Genomic DNA, 15,444 nt, shown 5'->3' with positions numbered 1-15,444 from the left:
ATAGTAAAGAAGCTAATAATATGTTTTCCGAAATGAGAATTATATGCTTAAAGTTATTTAGATTATTCTGTTTCAGATTTGCATTCGAAAGAGAAAATAATCCAAATAACAAACACAGTATTTAAATCTTTTCTCCGAACAATATATGCGGGACGAATGATGCATGCCGCGAATTAAATTTTTACCGTTAATTGTAGTTAAACCTTAATTCATAATTATGGTTGTGGAAATGAATATCGTTTTTTTCAATCGGACTTTATTCAGAACCAAATGGGAAAACGATAATGGCGGTGTAATGTATTTTGCAGTAATTGACAAAATAACAAATAATCTTCTTAGTAAAACATAAATTTTATTTTTAATTTACGGAGCTAGATAATTTAAATACAGACTTTTAGTTACAAATTTTTTATGCATCTCCTAGCTGGTAAAACTTCAGAATTATCATTTTAAGCAATTTCTTATGTTGCTGAGCAACGATTACATCATACAAATATGGCATTGCCATTGCAATAATAAATATAGTTATTTGTTAAATAACAAAATATTACAACCAACCGTAACAATACGTAGAAATTCTATTTATATTTCAATTTGTAGCACTTGGTATACTTTTGTTTTTAAATATTTGTTTCATAGGCCTTTGCAATGAAGCCGTATATTGGGTATCCACCAGAGCTTTTGAAGAATTCATATCTATCTAACTTGTACGAAAATGTAAGTACCTTAATATTTATTAACAATTTGTCCAAAATTTTCATTTATAAAATTCAAAGACTTACTGAAACCTTTTAAAACATAATTTAATTATTTTACAGCTTAAAATTACTAATGAAAGTTACTATAATAACTCAAAGAAAATAAGGAGATGGGAAACTGATTTCGTTTTCTCTGAACTTCGGAAACCTAACATGAAAGGAGAGTAAGTAATATTCAAAGCTTTCATTTCCTTTCCCACCGATTAACTAAAGCAAAGTTTCCTTAACTAATTCTGCGTTTATGGATGAAAAATCACAGCGTACCGTGCTTACTCGCGTAATGTGGCTTTTTTTTTTTTTTTGGTCAATTTTTTATTGTGAAAGTCTAGGTGCGATTATTATGCGGGGAAATCTACTAAGCAATATTGTACACTTTAAACGATTTTTCTGCTTCAAAACGGGGGGGGGCGACTATTTCGCGAGTAAATACGCTAATTTGTTCTGCTGGAGTTAAAAGTGAAATTCTGCTTATTTAATCATTTTACATCATTTCATTTTGTGCTACGTACACATACAGAATATTGCATTGAAAAGAATATGGTTCTTAATTTGATTTCCCTGAGAGCTTTTCCATAGTAGTATTCACTTATTTTGCTCTGTAAAAAAGAGAAGAATCTTGTCATGTCTAACAGTAACTAACATCCATATAGTTTAAGAATTTATTGCTATGTCTGTTCTATATCTCGAAAATAGCAAAATGTAAGCAAAACTATTCGACTATAACACCGAGAAGTTATTGAATATCTGCAATGATTAATGAGAAAAAGAAAATATTCATTTTTAACATAGGAAATCTTATCCGTCGCTAAGCATTAACTACGTTCACATCTCCTTAAATTTCATGGACTTTTCCGTTATATACTCTTCAGTTTACAAATATTAAAGCAAACAGAAAGAAAAAGGAAAATTATCAGAAATACAGAACCATATTTGCATGTTAAAAGTTTGCATCAAGTTCTCCTAAGGAAAATATAAATAAAAGTAATCATAACATGTGTGATTAACAAGATGGAGAAAGGTGTCTTTCCCAAACAAAATGATAAGAATAGCTTTAATATGAAATATCCTAGTTTAACGTGAATTCACTCATAAAGTCCATGCTGTTGGTCAATATTTATTGCATAATTCAAGCGTTTCCACTAAGACCACTCATCATAACCGCTATCTCAGCTAATGTAGTACTGTATCCGTTTAGGATCTAACAATCAATTTGATCAATCCATTAGCTGAATACCTTGTGGATGAAGACACTAGTCGACTAAAAGTGTCCTGTGAGAAAGGTCGTTTGCCAATTGCTGCAGTATAGGTATGGTCTTGCATATATCTAGTGTTAAAGGTGTCATCTGAATGCGTCTAAGGTGTGGGACAGATCTGGCCGAAAACACATATAGATTAGTATGAACGTTTTAAAGCTGGATTCTGACGACTTGAAAACACCGTGATCTCAAAAACTGTTCAACAAAAATCGACTGACTTATCGTGTTGATTGCGCTCTGCCAATCATATCATGATGTGAGGTACACTGCATAAAGCACCTGGACGAATAGAGCACTGGTAAACATATTAATACGTACACATGCACCAGTTTCTTCAATAAATCATCATATTGGCTTTTCGTATTCAAAATGGGTAGTTGTTTTGCTTAAATGAGAACAAAGTGAAAGTCATATGAACACATTTAAATTTAAGGGAAATAATTAAAACTTTTTTAAAAAAGCAAATGCCAAATAGTATGAGCCCCTAAGGCCATTAATTCGCGGTACTTTTTAACAATGTCCTTATACCGAGAATATGCAATACTATTATTCAAATGTCAAAAAATCATAGCCTGATTAAAGTCATATAAAACACAGTTTGAGGAATCCACCACTCCAATTCTGTAGGATTGGTCTCGCAAGCAGTCACATCCAGTCAAACGTCTGAAAAGAGCCATCGCTGTCTTTTTTTGGAAAACTGGGAATGGTTCTGTCTTTCTCCAGAATCCTCCATTTCTCATACATAGCACGTTGAAGCATATCCTGTTTAGGAATTATCTTGCAAGGTGTATTATAATTTTATAACAGTTATTTTTAATTTTGAAACCCTTTACTATTATTCTTGTTTCCCACTTAGAACTCCCTACCAGAATGAGGTTTCAAAATCGTGATGATTACAAATAAGTTAGGGGTGGTATTTATAGGAAGTTCTACTTACTTCCAGAGAAACAGTGCTTAGGAATCCTTAGCAGCGCCTGTTTGTGTTCTGGCTATTTCATTCTATAATCTGTTACGCTCAGCCGTACTGTAAGCGCATGTTGATAATCGCTGGCTAGTTTAAATTAAAAGCCAACCACGGTCTAGCTTCGGCTAAGTCTATTTTAATTTGTATTAGTTTAATTTCTTATTTTCTTACCCTGATTTAAAAGCCGAGTGAGGCTTTCCTGTAAGCTCGAGAAGGGGCCATCTGTTATCATTTTTGTCAGTGAATAAAATGGTATTTTAACCCTTCTCGTGTCTACGCTGTCTAGTTGAACTCAGCGATAAGTCGCTACTTATTTCATTATGTTCCTCGTCACTTCATTATAGCCAAAGTAGCGAGGAACATTATAATCTTAAGAGTCAGTTTAACAGACAATTTAGTTGTATGAAAAGAAAGCGGTCGATTAATGAGTTGCTTTAATATTTTTAGCAAATGTATCATCTATTTCATTGTCCATAATTCCACAGTGGGCTGGAATCCGTTGGAAAGAAATTCTTTGTGTCAGTGTCTTAAGCGAAGGCCTAAAGTATAAGAACCCTTGCGAACTATTTGATTACTGAGCACACTTTTGGAAGCTGACAATATGACTGCCTTTACAAAAGAGTGACTACGGATCGAAAGTTGTCGAACAGCCACAGCTTCAATTTCACCATCACAGGCAGTAGTAAGAGGGCTAATAGGCAAGTAGAAGCTAAACAACTCGTTGTGATCACCAGCTCCAGCATCATGTGCTCTCTCACATACAGCCGTCAGTGTAGATACGCATTCACTCATTTTAAGGATAGTGAATCCCGATAATCTCCTTTGCAAAAGATGTTAATTGTGAACCGCTCATTTCGTTTTTAATAACTCTTTGTATAATATCAAGATTTATATTCACAGTCAAAACGTCCAAAGGACAAGGGGGATGAGGTTAAACTGGATAATCTCGGCTCAATTCTAAAGCATCAGATTCTCTCTGAACACCCTTTATAAAACCAATGGGCGTTCTAGAAATTTCATTGTTATAGTTCCTCCAAAAAGAGTTGTCGGGCAAACGCATAAGCTTCTGGTATAATAGGATCGCTTTTTTTGTAATAAAATCATGAACACGTTCCAAGCCGGTTGCATTGCAAGAATACGAGTAGATCTCACTCCCCCAACAGTTATGCGTAACGTTTGGTTCTGGAAGACCTCAAGGATCTGGGCCACATTCTCCGGAGCCGTGATGAAGACTTCTCTGCAATAACCAATAATCGGTTGAGCGTACAATTTGTAATTAGTCATCAGCGTCTCTCTGTCACAGCCCCACCTTGAACCAACCAGACGTTTTAAGACAGAGAGTTTTCTCACGATTTTACTTTTCAAATGTCCCGCATTTTTCCTCCAATTTAAGCGTGGATCGAGAATGCAACCCAAATATTAGTAGAATCATTATGTTGAAAATCTACATCCTTATATGTCAAATTCGGGATAAAACGCTGTTTGTCAGAGAGAAGAACTGGCAGTGCGCTTATCCTGATTTCATCTCATATCTCTTTTAGTTACCAAAATTCCAGTTCTTTCAGAGCATTATTACTAAAAGTCTCATTTAAACCAGCCTGCTTCTTTTTAGAAACACTACTTCACATAGCAAAAAGGCCAGAATCCAGCTACGGTGCCAGAGTTTTCGGTAAATCATTAACAAATAAAACTAAAAAGAATTGGGCTGATGACTGTTCCCCGCGGGAAGCAATTTCAGTCTGTTTAAATCTACAAATGTCCCAGCCATATGTAACAGCAGAAGAAAAGCTGTGATAACCTGAAATTACTGAACCTGGGAATAGTATGTAGTCTCCATATTTTATCATAAGCCGATTCAAAGTCTATAAATGTTGTCAAGACAGACAAACGTTTGTCTAAAGAATCCTTAATGTCGTGACTAACATAACACACCTGTTATATTCATAAATGACAAGTGAAATTATATTGTCTGAATCCAGTTTGTTCAGGAGACAAAAACTGTTACGCTCCAGAAACCAAGTTAGTCTAGAGACTATCATCTCTAATTAAAATTAAGAACGTATTGTGATCGCCTTGCAAATATTTATATAAGAAACGAATAGATTTCTCCATTTTCGGAATGTAAATGTTCTAGCAAAGTTATCGCAAGCCAAAGGGTGTAACTTAAAAGAAGGGTTTTCTTTAAGTTTGTATGTGAAAATTTTTTAAAAGTTGTTAGGAAGCAAAGAAGAAATTTTCTTTCTTTTATATAAAAATAATTTTTCGTGGTTTTAATATGATGTATTTTTCCGTAACATTCAAAACACACTTATTAGGGCTGCCTACATTTAAAAAATGATGTCTTATAATAATTTATATTTTTGATTAATTCTTAATTAATTCCAATATTTTAATTAATTCTAATTATCAATTTAATTTTAATAATATTTTTTAAAAAATTTGAGGTAAAAATGTATTATCATTAAATTGTATACACAGCGCTACCATAAACTAGGCACATTACAATTTCCAGTAACATTTAGGAGACTCACCTTTTCCTTCGCTGCGTTCTTAAGTTTCGTAAAGACATAGTAAGGTTAACAATTCAAATTTTATAAACCATAATTTATTCAATGTGTTTGGTGTTAGTATTTTTTTTTTTAAGTTTTATGCTGAATCAAATGCAAACGAATTTTATCATATGTATTAAAATTAAATTTAGAGGGAAATTTGTATAATACATTACTTTTTTTAAATTCATAAGTTTTCGATCAAACTAAAGTAACATTGAAAGTGCTGAAGTACGTAAGTGAAGGTTAAAATAAATAAATGAATGAATAAGACCCAGCGGTTGGATAAGAGCTGAAGTCAGCAATTATACATAAAGTCATATTCAAGTCAACAATTATACATAATACCCCGAGGCTAGTCGCGCTGCCTTGAAAGAGATATTTAAGTAATACAAATGTTGCTTGTAAGTTTATTCTGGGTTTATCTTTCATTTTTGAGAGAGTTGCTTTAAAGTTCTACATAATTATGTAGACGAAATCGATAATAGGCAAAATTAGGCGAAATTGATGATAAACCATTCATTATATTTACGGCAAAACCTCGAGGGCTATCTGCCTAAGGGGAGGGATGCCTTCTTAGGAAAACTGGCTCGTATACACGTTACACGTGGGTAAAATCACGAGAACCCCCATGCAGCCGGCCCGTCTGCGGGACTTTTCAAAAAAGGAAGGATGCGTGTTATGAATTCAATAATTAAGTTTAAATTAATAAAAATTTAGATGGAAGAGGATCATGTTCACGGACGTAATTCTTCTTCTGTTCTTATTTGTTTGCTAGGCTTTTATTAAAAGTGGAATTTTGAAAATGAAGTAAAAAGAAAAGTTATCACATGCGAAGTCTTTTGTTTTACTAGCAAAAATTTTGTTTAATATTAATATATGTTCATTTCAGCTGGAGGGATCACGCAAGTGTTGCGATTGTAAACGCTTTTTATAGTCCATTGGAGAATATCATTGGTAAACTTACTTTTATTTTAATTGATATACATTTACAATTCTATCAAACTAGTGAATTTATATTATATATATGTATACATGCACAGAGATATAAAAAGAAATAGCCTTTGAAAAAAAATCCATTTGCTTATTTGTATGAAACTTCTACAAGCTTCTTACAAATACTGAAATTCATAGTACTTTTTTTTAGTACTTCCTGCTGGAATTTTACAACATCCCTTATTCAACAAGGAGCGACCAAAGTAAGTTTAGATATGACTCAAGTACTTGTTTATACGTACTCACTAATACTTGCTTATTGGTTATTTCTAAAATGCTTACAAAATATGTTTCTTATTGGCATGTTTGTCTGCAGTTACCTGAACTTTGGAGCCATTGGTTTTGTGATTGGTCATGAAATTACTCATGGATTCGACGATACAGGTGACGTATTTATTTGTACTAAAATAAATAAGTAGCGAAATGTTGCAATATACAAAAGCAGTAAAATAATTTGCATAGAACTGCTTAGCAAAAAAAAACTAAAAAAAGTAAAACTTAAAATTTATAAACAAAGGTAGCGCAAATTACTTCTAATAAAGGTAATTAAACTCAAAGCAAGATTAAAATCAAGGTACATTAATTAGATTGGACATACATGTGACACAGGCCTTCTTTTGAAGTTATTTCATAAGTATCAACACTTTTCAGCAATATTTGTTTTCATTTATATACACCTGAGATTCTTTGAAATTTAATTTTATATTCTACCAATTATAAGAGGTATTCTATCCAACATTTCCTTCAAATTCTTTTATATTTATCATTTATCGAGGACATTTTTATATGCGTGTTACGTCTAGCAAAATTTTATATATTTTAAGAATCAAACAGATACTTCGATACAATATGAAATTATTATTATGTTTTAGAAGATGGATAAAATATTTAAGATTATTTATTAAGTAGAAAAATGAAAGGTCTTTCCAGCATCATATGTAACACTAATAAATTTATAGGTCGGCAATTTGATAAAGATGGTAATAACGTGAATTGGTGGGACCAGAGTACAGATAAGCTTTTCAGAAAGAAAGCCCAGTGTATCATAGAACAATACGGTAATTATACTGCTGAAAATGGTATGAAGGTAAGATAAATTTTAAAAAACTTTCTTGTTTCTTCATTTCTTTCTGTCTTTTTACATGCCTGTTTACTCTATATACATTTGTTTATGCATTAATGCAAATGCTAACTATATCCCAAAACACGCTTACTCCTTTCAGTTAAGAAATATCTTGCTGTTTCTTTTGTAATGAAATCTTAATGTTAATGAAATCTATCATATTTTTAATGTGTTAGACATGATATAATGCATTCTTCTGTGAATCGAAAATAATATTTGTTTATGACAAATTAAAGAGTCATTTTAATGCTAATAATACCATAAAATAATTTTTGTGCAGAAAATTATCATTTAATTAACTTCCGTTGCCTCACGACGTTTAGCAAATGAACTCTTTTGAAATTAAAGAAGGTAATTTTACTTATTTATAAGGTATTCCATCCAGGTTTCTGCGAAAATAATAAAATAGGCTTTTTGTCGACTATTGAATTCGTGACCTAGGTTATTTGAATACGTGCAAGCAAGACAGATAATCTTTCGTAAGATTTTTAAATTTGTAGTTATCCTCAATTTTGCCTTTGGTTAGGTATCTGTAAGTGATGAAATATTTATTAAATAATATTTATAATAGTTTAAAAGCCTCTAAATATTTTTATACATATTTCAATTAATGCAATCAGCAGGCACAAATTACGGATAACTAATTGCAAAAAATATGAGTGAACCATTTTATTAGCTCATCATAGAGCTTCATTAAGATTTTAATTTTCTATGTATTGATCACGTAAATACACGATAGAATTCTTCTTCAACTGTAATTTCAAGAGCTAATTTTCCGCTCTGTAAGAGATTATTCAAAGCGGCAGCTTTCTCAAATATTTTGCTAATCAGTGCTCTTTTATTTTCCCTTATATCAACTAATCAGGACTTAAAGTCAGACTTAGCCCATATTTCTCAGTTTTTGAGTAAACTTTTAATTCTCATCAGAATCTCAAATAAGATGAGCTTCAGTATTTTATTATTAATGTAATTTAACTATTTTTTTCTTTATCTCTTTATTCTTTATTTACTTTTTACGATTACATTATTTATATGTTTTTAAAAGCCTTTTATGAGAGCTTTCCATAGGGCTTCAGCAACTTCAAATTTACAACATTAAACCCTACACTAAATTGACAAAAACGCAAAGCACTTGCCGTTTATCTGAAGCAGCCTGTTGCCAAAATTATTCATCAAATAATGAAACATCCGGCTACAGCTTTTACAATTCTTTTTATACCTAACATTTAACAATGGTTAGAACAGTAACTTAATAAATGCGCCAAAATTTTATAATAAATCAAAAATTTTATGTTTCTATATTGCCATGAATTATAAATTCACAGAAATGCAATTCTTTTTTAAATGTTTATTGATTCTCAAATCACACAGTGTGTTAGAAACTTTTGAATACATATGTGTATGTATATAATATAGTCTTCGACTCATATTCAATTTATCAATATCTTTCGTAGCTAAATGGCATTAACACACAAGGAGAAAATATAGCCGATAATGGAGGACTGAAAGAAGCTTATATGGTAAGAAATATATATCGATTTTAAAAAGAAAATAAAACTTAGTAGTAACTTAGCAGAAAGTTAAACTTAGCAGAAAGTAATCAAGTTTTCAGGCTAACTATTTTCGCCAATAAATTATGCAAATCATTCCAGGGCTCATTGCTTATAAAGGAGTAACTTCGCATATTAACGTGACTAAGGTAAACACCATTAAATTAACGTATTTAGCAACCTAATATGGCCTAATGGTGTTAAAGACAGAGAAATTCAAGCCTTCTAATGCTTGCAACCGAATGTCACTCATTATTAGCCTAAGAAGGCGTTAGCCCAAATGGGCTATTTGTCCCTACGCGGGATTTTGTACTCAATCACTATAAATTGCTGTACCACTTGTCACCAAACATTATCGCCCTGTATTATTCTTAAAGAAATTTGAATTAGTGAAGAATCTGCATGTATTTATATTAGTCGCATTGTGAAGACACGACGGTACCTAGAGCCATCCAGTTTCGAATAACGCGCAGTCCTCCACCCGAAGCTGTACTTCTGGAAGCCCGAATTTTGCATTTCGAATTTTATGCTTCATATTTTGTAAAATTTTAATGAGTTTTTTATTACCAGACTCAACGGTTTGAAAGCGCGCAGGCGACAAGTGACAAGACTAAGTAAAGGAGTAAAACATTTTCATTATTAGCCCGAGAGAACGTCAGCCAGAAAGCAATCTAAGCTTAAACACTATTCATTTAAATTTTTTGCAAATCTTGCCAAAACTCACTTAGCTTCAAGAAACATTGTAAATAAAACCATACTTATTTTTATTATGATTTGTTACAGGGTACACTATTTGTATCATCTTCAGTTGATGTATTTAAATTAATTTTTGTTTTTATTTTAGAAATGCAATTATTTATATGATTGTTCTGTTCCTTAATATTTACAGGCATACCAAAAATGGGTAAGACACAATGGAATAGAGCTAAAGCTACCAGGATTGAAGTATACGCAAAACCAATTGTTCTGGATCAGTGCAGCTAACGTATGTTTATGCATGTAGCGTCAATGTATACACAGTTACTTCATAGTGAATAAGTCACAAGCAAAAATTTCGCTGAACATGATCTATTGTACTAATATAAATATGTTTAAAGATTCGTTTTCTTTCAAAACAAGAAATTTATATAATCATAATCATCTATTATAACAATTTTGTAATCTGAAACATGAATTAGATGATGCAAAATGATCCAAAATTTAGCTTTGGCTATAGATTGACTTCATGCGCGTAAGTGTTTTGATCACTGAATAGAAGCTGTTTTCTTATTTAACTTATCAGATTTTTAAATTTTCATTTGTCGAAGAAGCTGACATATCTCAACCGATAGAAACATAATGTATATAAAACTTTTACTTTCCTGGTATGGAACCATAATTCTTTTGATCACAGCCAAGACACTATAGGAAGCAAAATCATTGATGATGCTGACCGGAAGCATAATAAATATACTTTTGATTTATTATTTCATAACTGAGATTGTAGAGCAAGAAATATATATGTATTCTTCATATGAAATAATAATAACTGCAAATTCTATCCGCTTAATGTAGTTAGAAAATAATATGTATCTGTTTTTATATATTTATTACAAAATGATATTTTAAGTATTTAGGAGAAAGAGGCAGGGATTTCGAATTTTGAGAAAGGACCATCTATTAGAAGGAATTAATTACCTTTAACTTTCTTTCGGCTGTAGAAATGTATTGTTCAAACTAGCACTTCTACTGATTATTTCGGAAGTCAATATTAAGTTTTCTCAAATTTACCTAAAACCATTTTCTTTTATATCTATGGATAACAGAAAGTTCGTGAAAGTACCGTCTAACTAACAGAGCACGAGTTTTGTAATTGGCTCTACTGATCTCGAATGAAGAGTTTTTGGTGTTATATGTTGAGATAAATGTAACCATTTTAACACAAGAAGTTATCTCTATAAATGCCGATATCAGACAAAAACGATTAATTAGAAAAATACAATATATACTTTTTATAAAAGAAAAGTAATGAAGGAATAGTATTAGGAGATAGAAAATCTTAAGTTTAAAAAATCGTGTTCCCTTAGCCAGAGCTAACCCATTTCGACTCTAAAAATAAATAAAATTATAAAACACTTATAAACTCAATGCCAGTTAAAATAAAAATTAAAGAAAACACGTTGTAAAATCATGAATAAATATTTATTAACATAAAACTTTAGCAAAAATAGCAAAACAAGAAAGAAAATGAAAAGTGAATAAAAGCAAAACAAGAAGTGAATTCAGATGCAGATTTTACAGACACGAAGGTAGAAATAATAACTCCTCTTTCAAATTTAAAGAGGAACTATGTGTAGTAGCTAGTTTCAGATCAATAACATAACACATTATTGTGGGTTATGGAATTAATTAGCAAGTAATAAAACTATAACAGTAAAGAGACATAGCAAGTACATTAACTCTACGTCGCATTCTTGAGATGAATATTCAGTTTTTGGAGAAAATATTGTTACGAAATGTACAGGCGCGATGAGATAGCTTCCCCGGAAAACAGGTTTATGGTTGCCATAAAATGGCAAGATAAGGCAGGGCTGTCACATTTTGCAAGGAATCGCCCATTAGGCCACATTTGACGCCAAAACTGGCGATATGCCATGGACGGATGGAGAACCTTCTGGAGCGAATTCTTACCGGTTTAGCCCAGAATGTTCCCGAACACCAGCCAAAAGCTATATAAACCCTGCTGGTACGCGGAGAGTTAGTTAGTATCGAGGGAGTGCCTCGTCGAGAGGACAAGTAGTGTGCGGCTCGTCGAGAGTGCGAGATAGTTAGTCTCGAGTTAGTCAGTACGTGCGGAGTCGATCGAGTTGACAGCCAGGCAGCGAGTGCCAGTGGGTCGTCGACACACCGAATGAGTGTCTTAGTGTATCGCGGTTAGTGCATCGTCGAGAGAGCGTGTTGAGCTCCGAGAACGACTGAACCGAAGTGTCTGGAGCTGTGCTCTTGTGTCGTCGAGTGCATCGTGAGTTGTAGCATAGAGAGTCTCGTGGAGTTCCGAGAACGACCGAACAGAGTCGGAAGCTGTAATCTAGTGCTTTGCAGTGAAGCTGTCTCCACCGTTATTGCCTGACAGTGTGAAGGCTGTATCGCTGATTGTTCCAGCGTGTTTACTGTAGATCTTCTACGACTGTAAAACTCTTTTGGAGCTGTCCTGATTAATATTGGTAAATAAAGTGTGTTTCGATAGTCAAATATAATGAATTTTTATAATTCAGATTTAATGCATTTAAAATTTTGATATTATTTTTTTATAATTGCATGAAAGCATTGCAAGTCAATTTGAGACACTGCAAGTATTCTGATAAGAAATTCATCTAATACGAAAAATACATTCAGTTTAAAAATTTTGATTTGTCAGTTTCATAGATTCCTAACATAATTTATGAACATTAGACATCCAAACCATTTAAGTATGCTATATTTGTATGGTGTTGTCATTTATGTAAGAAATGACATATCGGAAGTATAAAAATGTTAAATTCGATAAACTTTTACAGGCATGGTGTGAGAAAATAAGACCAGAAATTCTGTCCATGTACATTATTACGGATACGCACAGTCCATCAAAATTTAGGTAAGTTTTGAATTTTTATTAAAATAATTAATAATCTGTCCATCTTTAATTAAAATGGAGATTCGGAGAGTAAAGATGGATTACTTAAATCTGTCCATCATCCGAATCTCCATTTTAATTAATCTGTCCATCTGTACTATCCGAATCTCCATTTTTAATACATTAGAAAAAACTGTTTTCGTCAGAAAATATTGCACTTTTCATATGAACATGTTAAAAATATGCCTTATCATTTCAAATGTTTAGTTGGAAGCTAGCCTTCCAATTTTTCGTTTGTGATAAAAAAGTAATTTTTGTTGTTGATGATTGTAGTTTTTTCAGATGATCTCAGATATCTTCTACATATCTGATAATTTAACATCATGTTATACTGTATGTTTCAGAAAGTTTCAGAATATCCTGTTGTGAGCAATGCGTTCAGTTGCATTGATCTGTAATTATATAACCAATTAATCAGATACTATAGCTTTTAGTTAAATGGTTCTGAGTATTAGAAGCTATTACGTTTCCACTACAACTTCCCATTAGAAAACCCACTTCATTTCCGCACATGAAAACCACACACAAAATCATATTTTTTTAGAAACTGCTGAAATTAGCTTTCTAGTAAACATGATAAATCTACCCATTAATGTGATTGCAAACGACATTCGCTATAATGATTCCTCCCACTCTAACGAAATGGTAAATTTTAGCTATAGCTTACAACTGAGGTTAAAATAAAACCGTTGTTTTAACTAGCGGTGAGGCAATTTATGACAATAAGACCTGTTGCAGCAATGCAGTTTTCAAGTCGTTAAACGGTTCTGAGAGTAAGGAGGCGAAGTTGCAGGTCTTTTCCTAACAGTGACACGGGTTTGCTATACAGAGTTTATTTCTAAATAGCTGGATAGCCAATCCACTCTGCTAATACCCTGAGCTTCCAAAAAATCATCGACCAGATTAGCCCTCTGTGCGTCTTCTGTATATGAGAGTAGCTATCTATAAAGATGAACCGAGAGCCCTTGAAAAGCCAAGAGTAATGCTCAAAAGTCTCTTCTATACCTCGTAGCAGTCACAGAGCTTCCGTCAAAGACATTAAATTCAGCACTCTCGTCCAGCTTGATGACTGCCAAGACTATAGAACTTCTGCTATCATAACGAGCTTTTTCTGAGATTTTGGAGGATAGGTAGTGGATCTCTGGTTGTCTCTTGAGGTACCACCATTTGGCAGAATGCAGAAGTCTACTTTTTCTATTATATCAAATTGTCCCTGTATCAAAGATCGTTACACATCTGTCGGTTTTTTCTACCTACCAAAATAACCAACAAAATGGAATAATTCTATTTATTTTGAACAACTGAATAAATTACTCAAAAAACAAAATAAGAGTTCTAGAAGAAACTGTATTGATATCTAATTAGTTTGTTTAATTAAGAGCTAAACGTGTAAACGCTATAACGTTTGTTACCGTGATACAAAATTTATATTAATTGTTATATTAAAATATTTGAAATCTTACTCTACCTAAAAGCATTTAAAATATGTCTTCTTTTTCAGAGTGAATGGGCCAATGTCTAATCTACCAGAGTTTGCGGAAGACTTTCACTGCACTTTAGGTTCTCCAATGAATCCAGAAGACAAGTGCACAGTTTGGTAAATAGAGGATTGAACAAACTGGAATCCCATAACACGTTTTACTATCGCAATTGGTTACTTTGTCACCTTTGGTGTTCACATTGTAACTTCGTGTACAAGCGCTAAAAATACTAGCTCAAAACTGTTGTGGACAAATTTATAGCTACTACTCATTCTTTTTATTTAAATAAAATCTGTTTAAATCTATTTTATGCCAATTCTTTCACATTTCTCACTATAAATTTAACAATGAGAATCCGAGAACAGTAAGTCTTTATAATTACATGATAAATAAACTCCTATTTTAAGCATTTGAAAACATTAAGAATTTTAGAATCCCGTATTTTTAGGCAGCATAAATTAGCGAGCTCTAGAAAGACTGTAAGAGGAATGATCCTCAGGTCTTAGGACAACAGACAAAATCAGAAGAAAGGTGTGTTAAGAATCTTTTATTCAATCACATATAGTTGCACAGATGGACCCACTTGAGCTTACATAAGCAAACACTTGTGGCTTAACTTAAATGAGTAATGCTGAACTTCAAATAAAAGGCAATTAAACCAGCCTGACGGCTCACAGGATAATTCAAACGCGCAGGAAGGCTGTGATTCGTACAAGCCAGCGGAAACAAGCTTAATGGCTAGAAGCAATCAATGCTACACAAACAAATTTATAGTATGTAACAACGTGGCCTTGAAGCAGACATAACACGCTCTAAAACTGCCTACCGAAAATTTCGCTTAAACAGCACTTCTTAAATAGCCTCTTCCAAGTCATCACGTGTTAAAGGATTGTTACGGTAAACAATATCCTTCAGTGTGTCTCACAGACAGTAGTTACTGGGGGTGAGATCAGGTGACTAAGGCCAGTTAATTCCTTTTCCCTTAACTGTCAAACAGTTCAATGCAATAATTCTATCATCTAAGCATTCGTCCAGTACGGTGGGTACGAACATCCTCTTGCATGAACCAGGCCTGGTCTGGTTGATCATCGAGCGCTTGTTGAGTTCTGACAAAT

At 32.8% G+C, this 15,444-nt stretch overlaps 1 protein-coding gene across 1 annotated transcript in view; it reads left to right on the top strand.

The window, feature by feature from the left end:
* The window catches only part of LOC118185000 (neprilysin-2-like), a 74,339-nt gene extending 59,705 nt beyond the window's left edge, over positions 1 to 14,634 (top strand). The window contains exons 11-20 of the mRNA XM_035354769.2: positions 640 to 717; positions 819 to 922; positions 6,420 to 6,484; positions 6,675 to 6,726; positions 6,840 to 6,907; positions 7,483 to 7,610; positions 9,101 to 9,166; positions 10,086 to 10,181; positions 12,733 to 12,809; positions 14,350 to 14,634. Coding sequence (XP_035210660.2) covers positions 640 to 717; positions 819 to 922; positions 6,420 to 6,484; positions 6,675 to 6,726; positions 6,840 to 6,907; positions 7,483 to 7,610; positions 9,101 to 9,166; positions 10,086 to 10,181; positions 12,733 to 12,809; positions 14,350 to 14,449 — 834 coding nt within the window. The 3' untranslated portion in view covers positions 14,450 to 14,634. The remainder of the gene's footprint in view (positions 1 to 639; positions 718 to 818; positions 923 to 6,419; positions 6,485 to 6,674; positions 6,727 to 6,839; positions 6,908 to 7,482; positions 7,611 to 9,100; positions 9,167 to 10,085; positions 10,182 to 12,732; positions 12,810 to 14,349) is intronic.
* The last annotated feature ends 810 nt before the right edge of the window (positions 14,635 to 15,444 follow it).

The sequence above is a fragment of the Stegodyphus dumicola genome, chromosome 3, assembly GCF_044657685.1.
Source record: "Stegodyphus dumicola isolate Sdum_Otavi_A_Nest chromosome 3, ASM4465768v1".
Classification (NCBI taxonomy): Eukaryota; Metazoa; Arthropoda; class Arachnida; order Araneae; family Eresidae; genus Stegodyphus; species Stegodyphus dumicola.
Note: the sequence above shows the minus strand (reverse complement) of the source record. Positions and strands in the feature narration are given on the sequence as shown.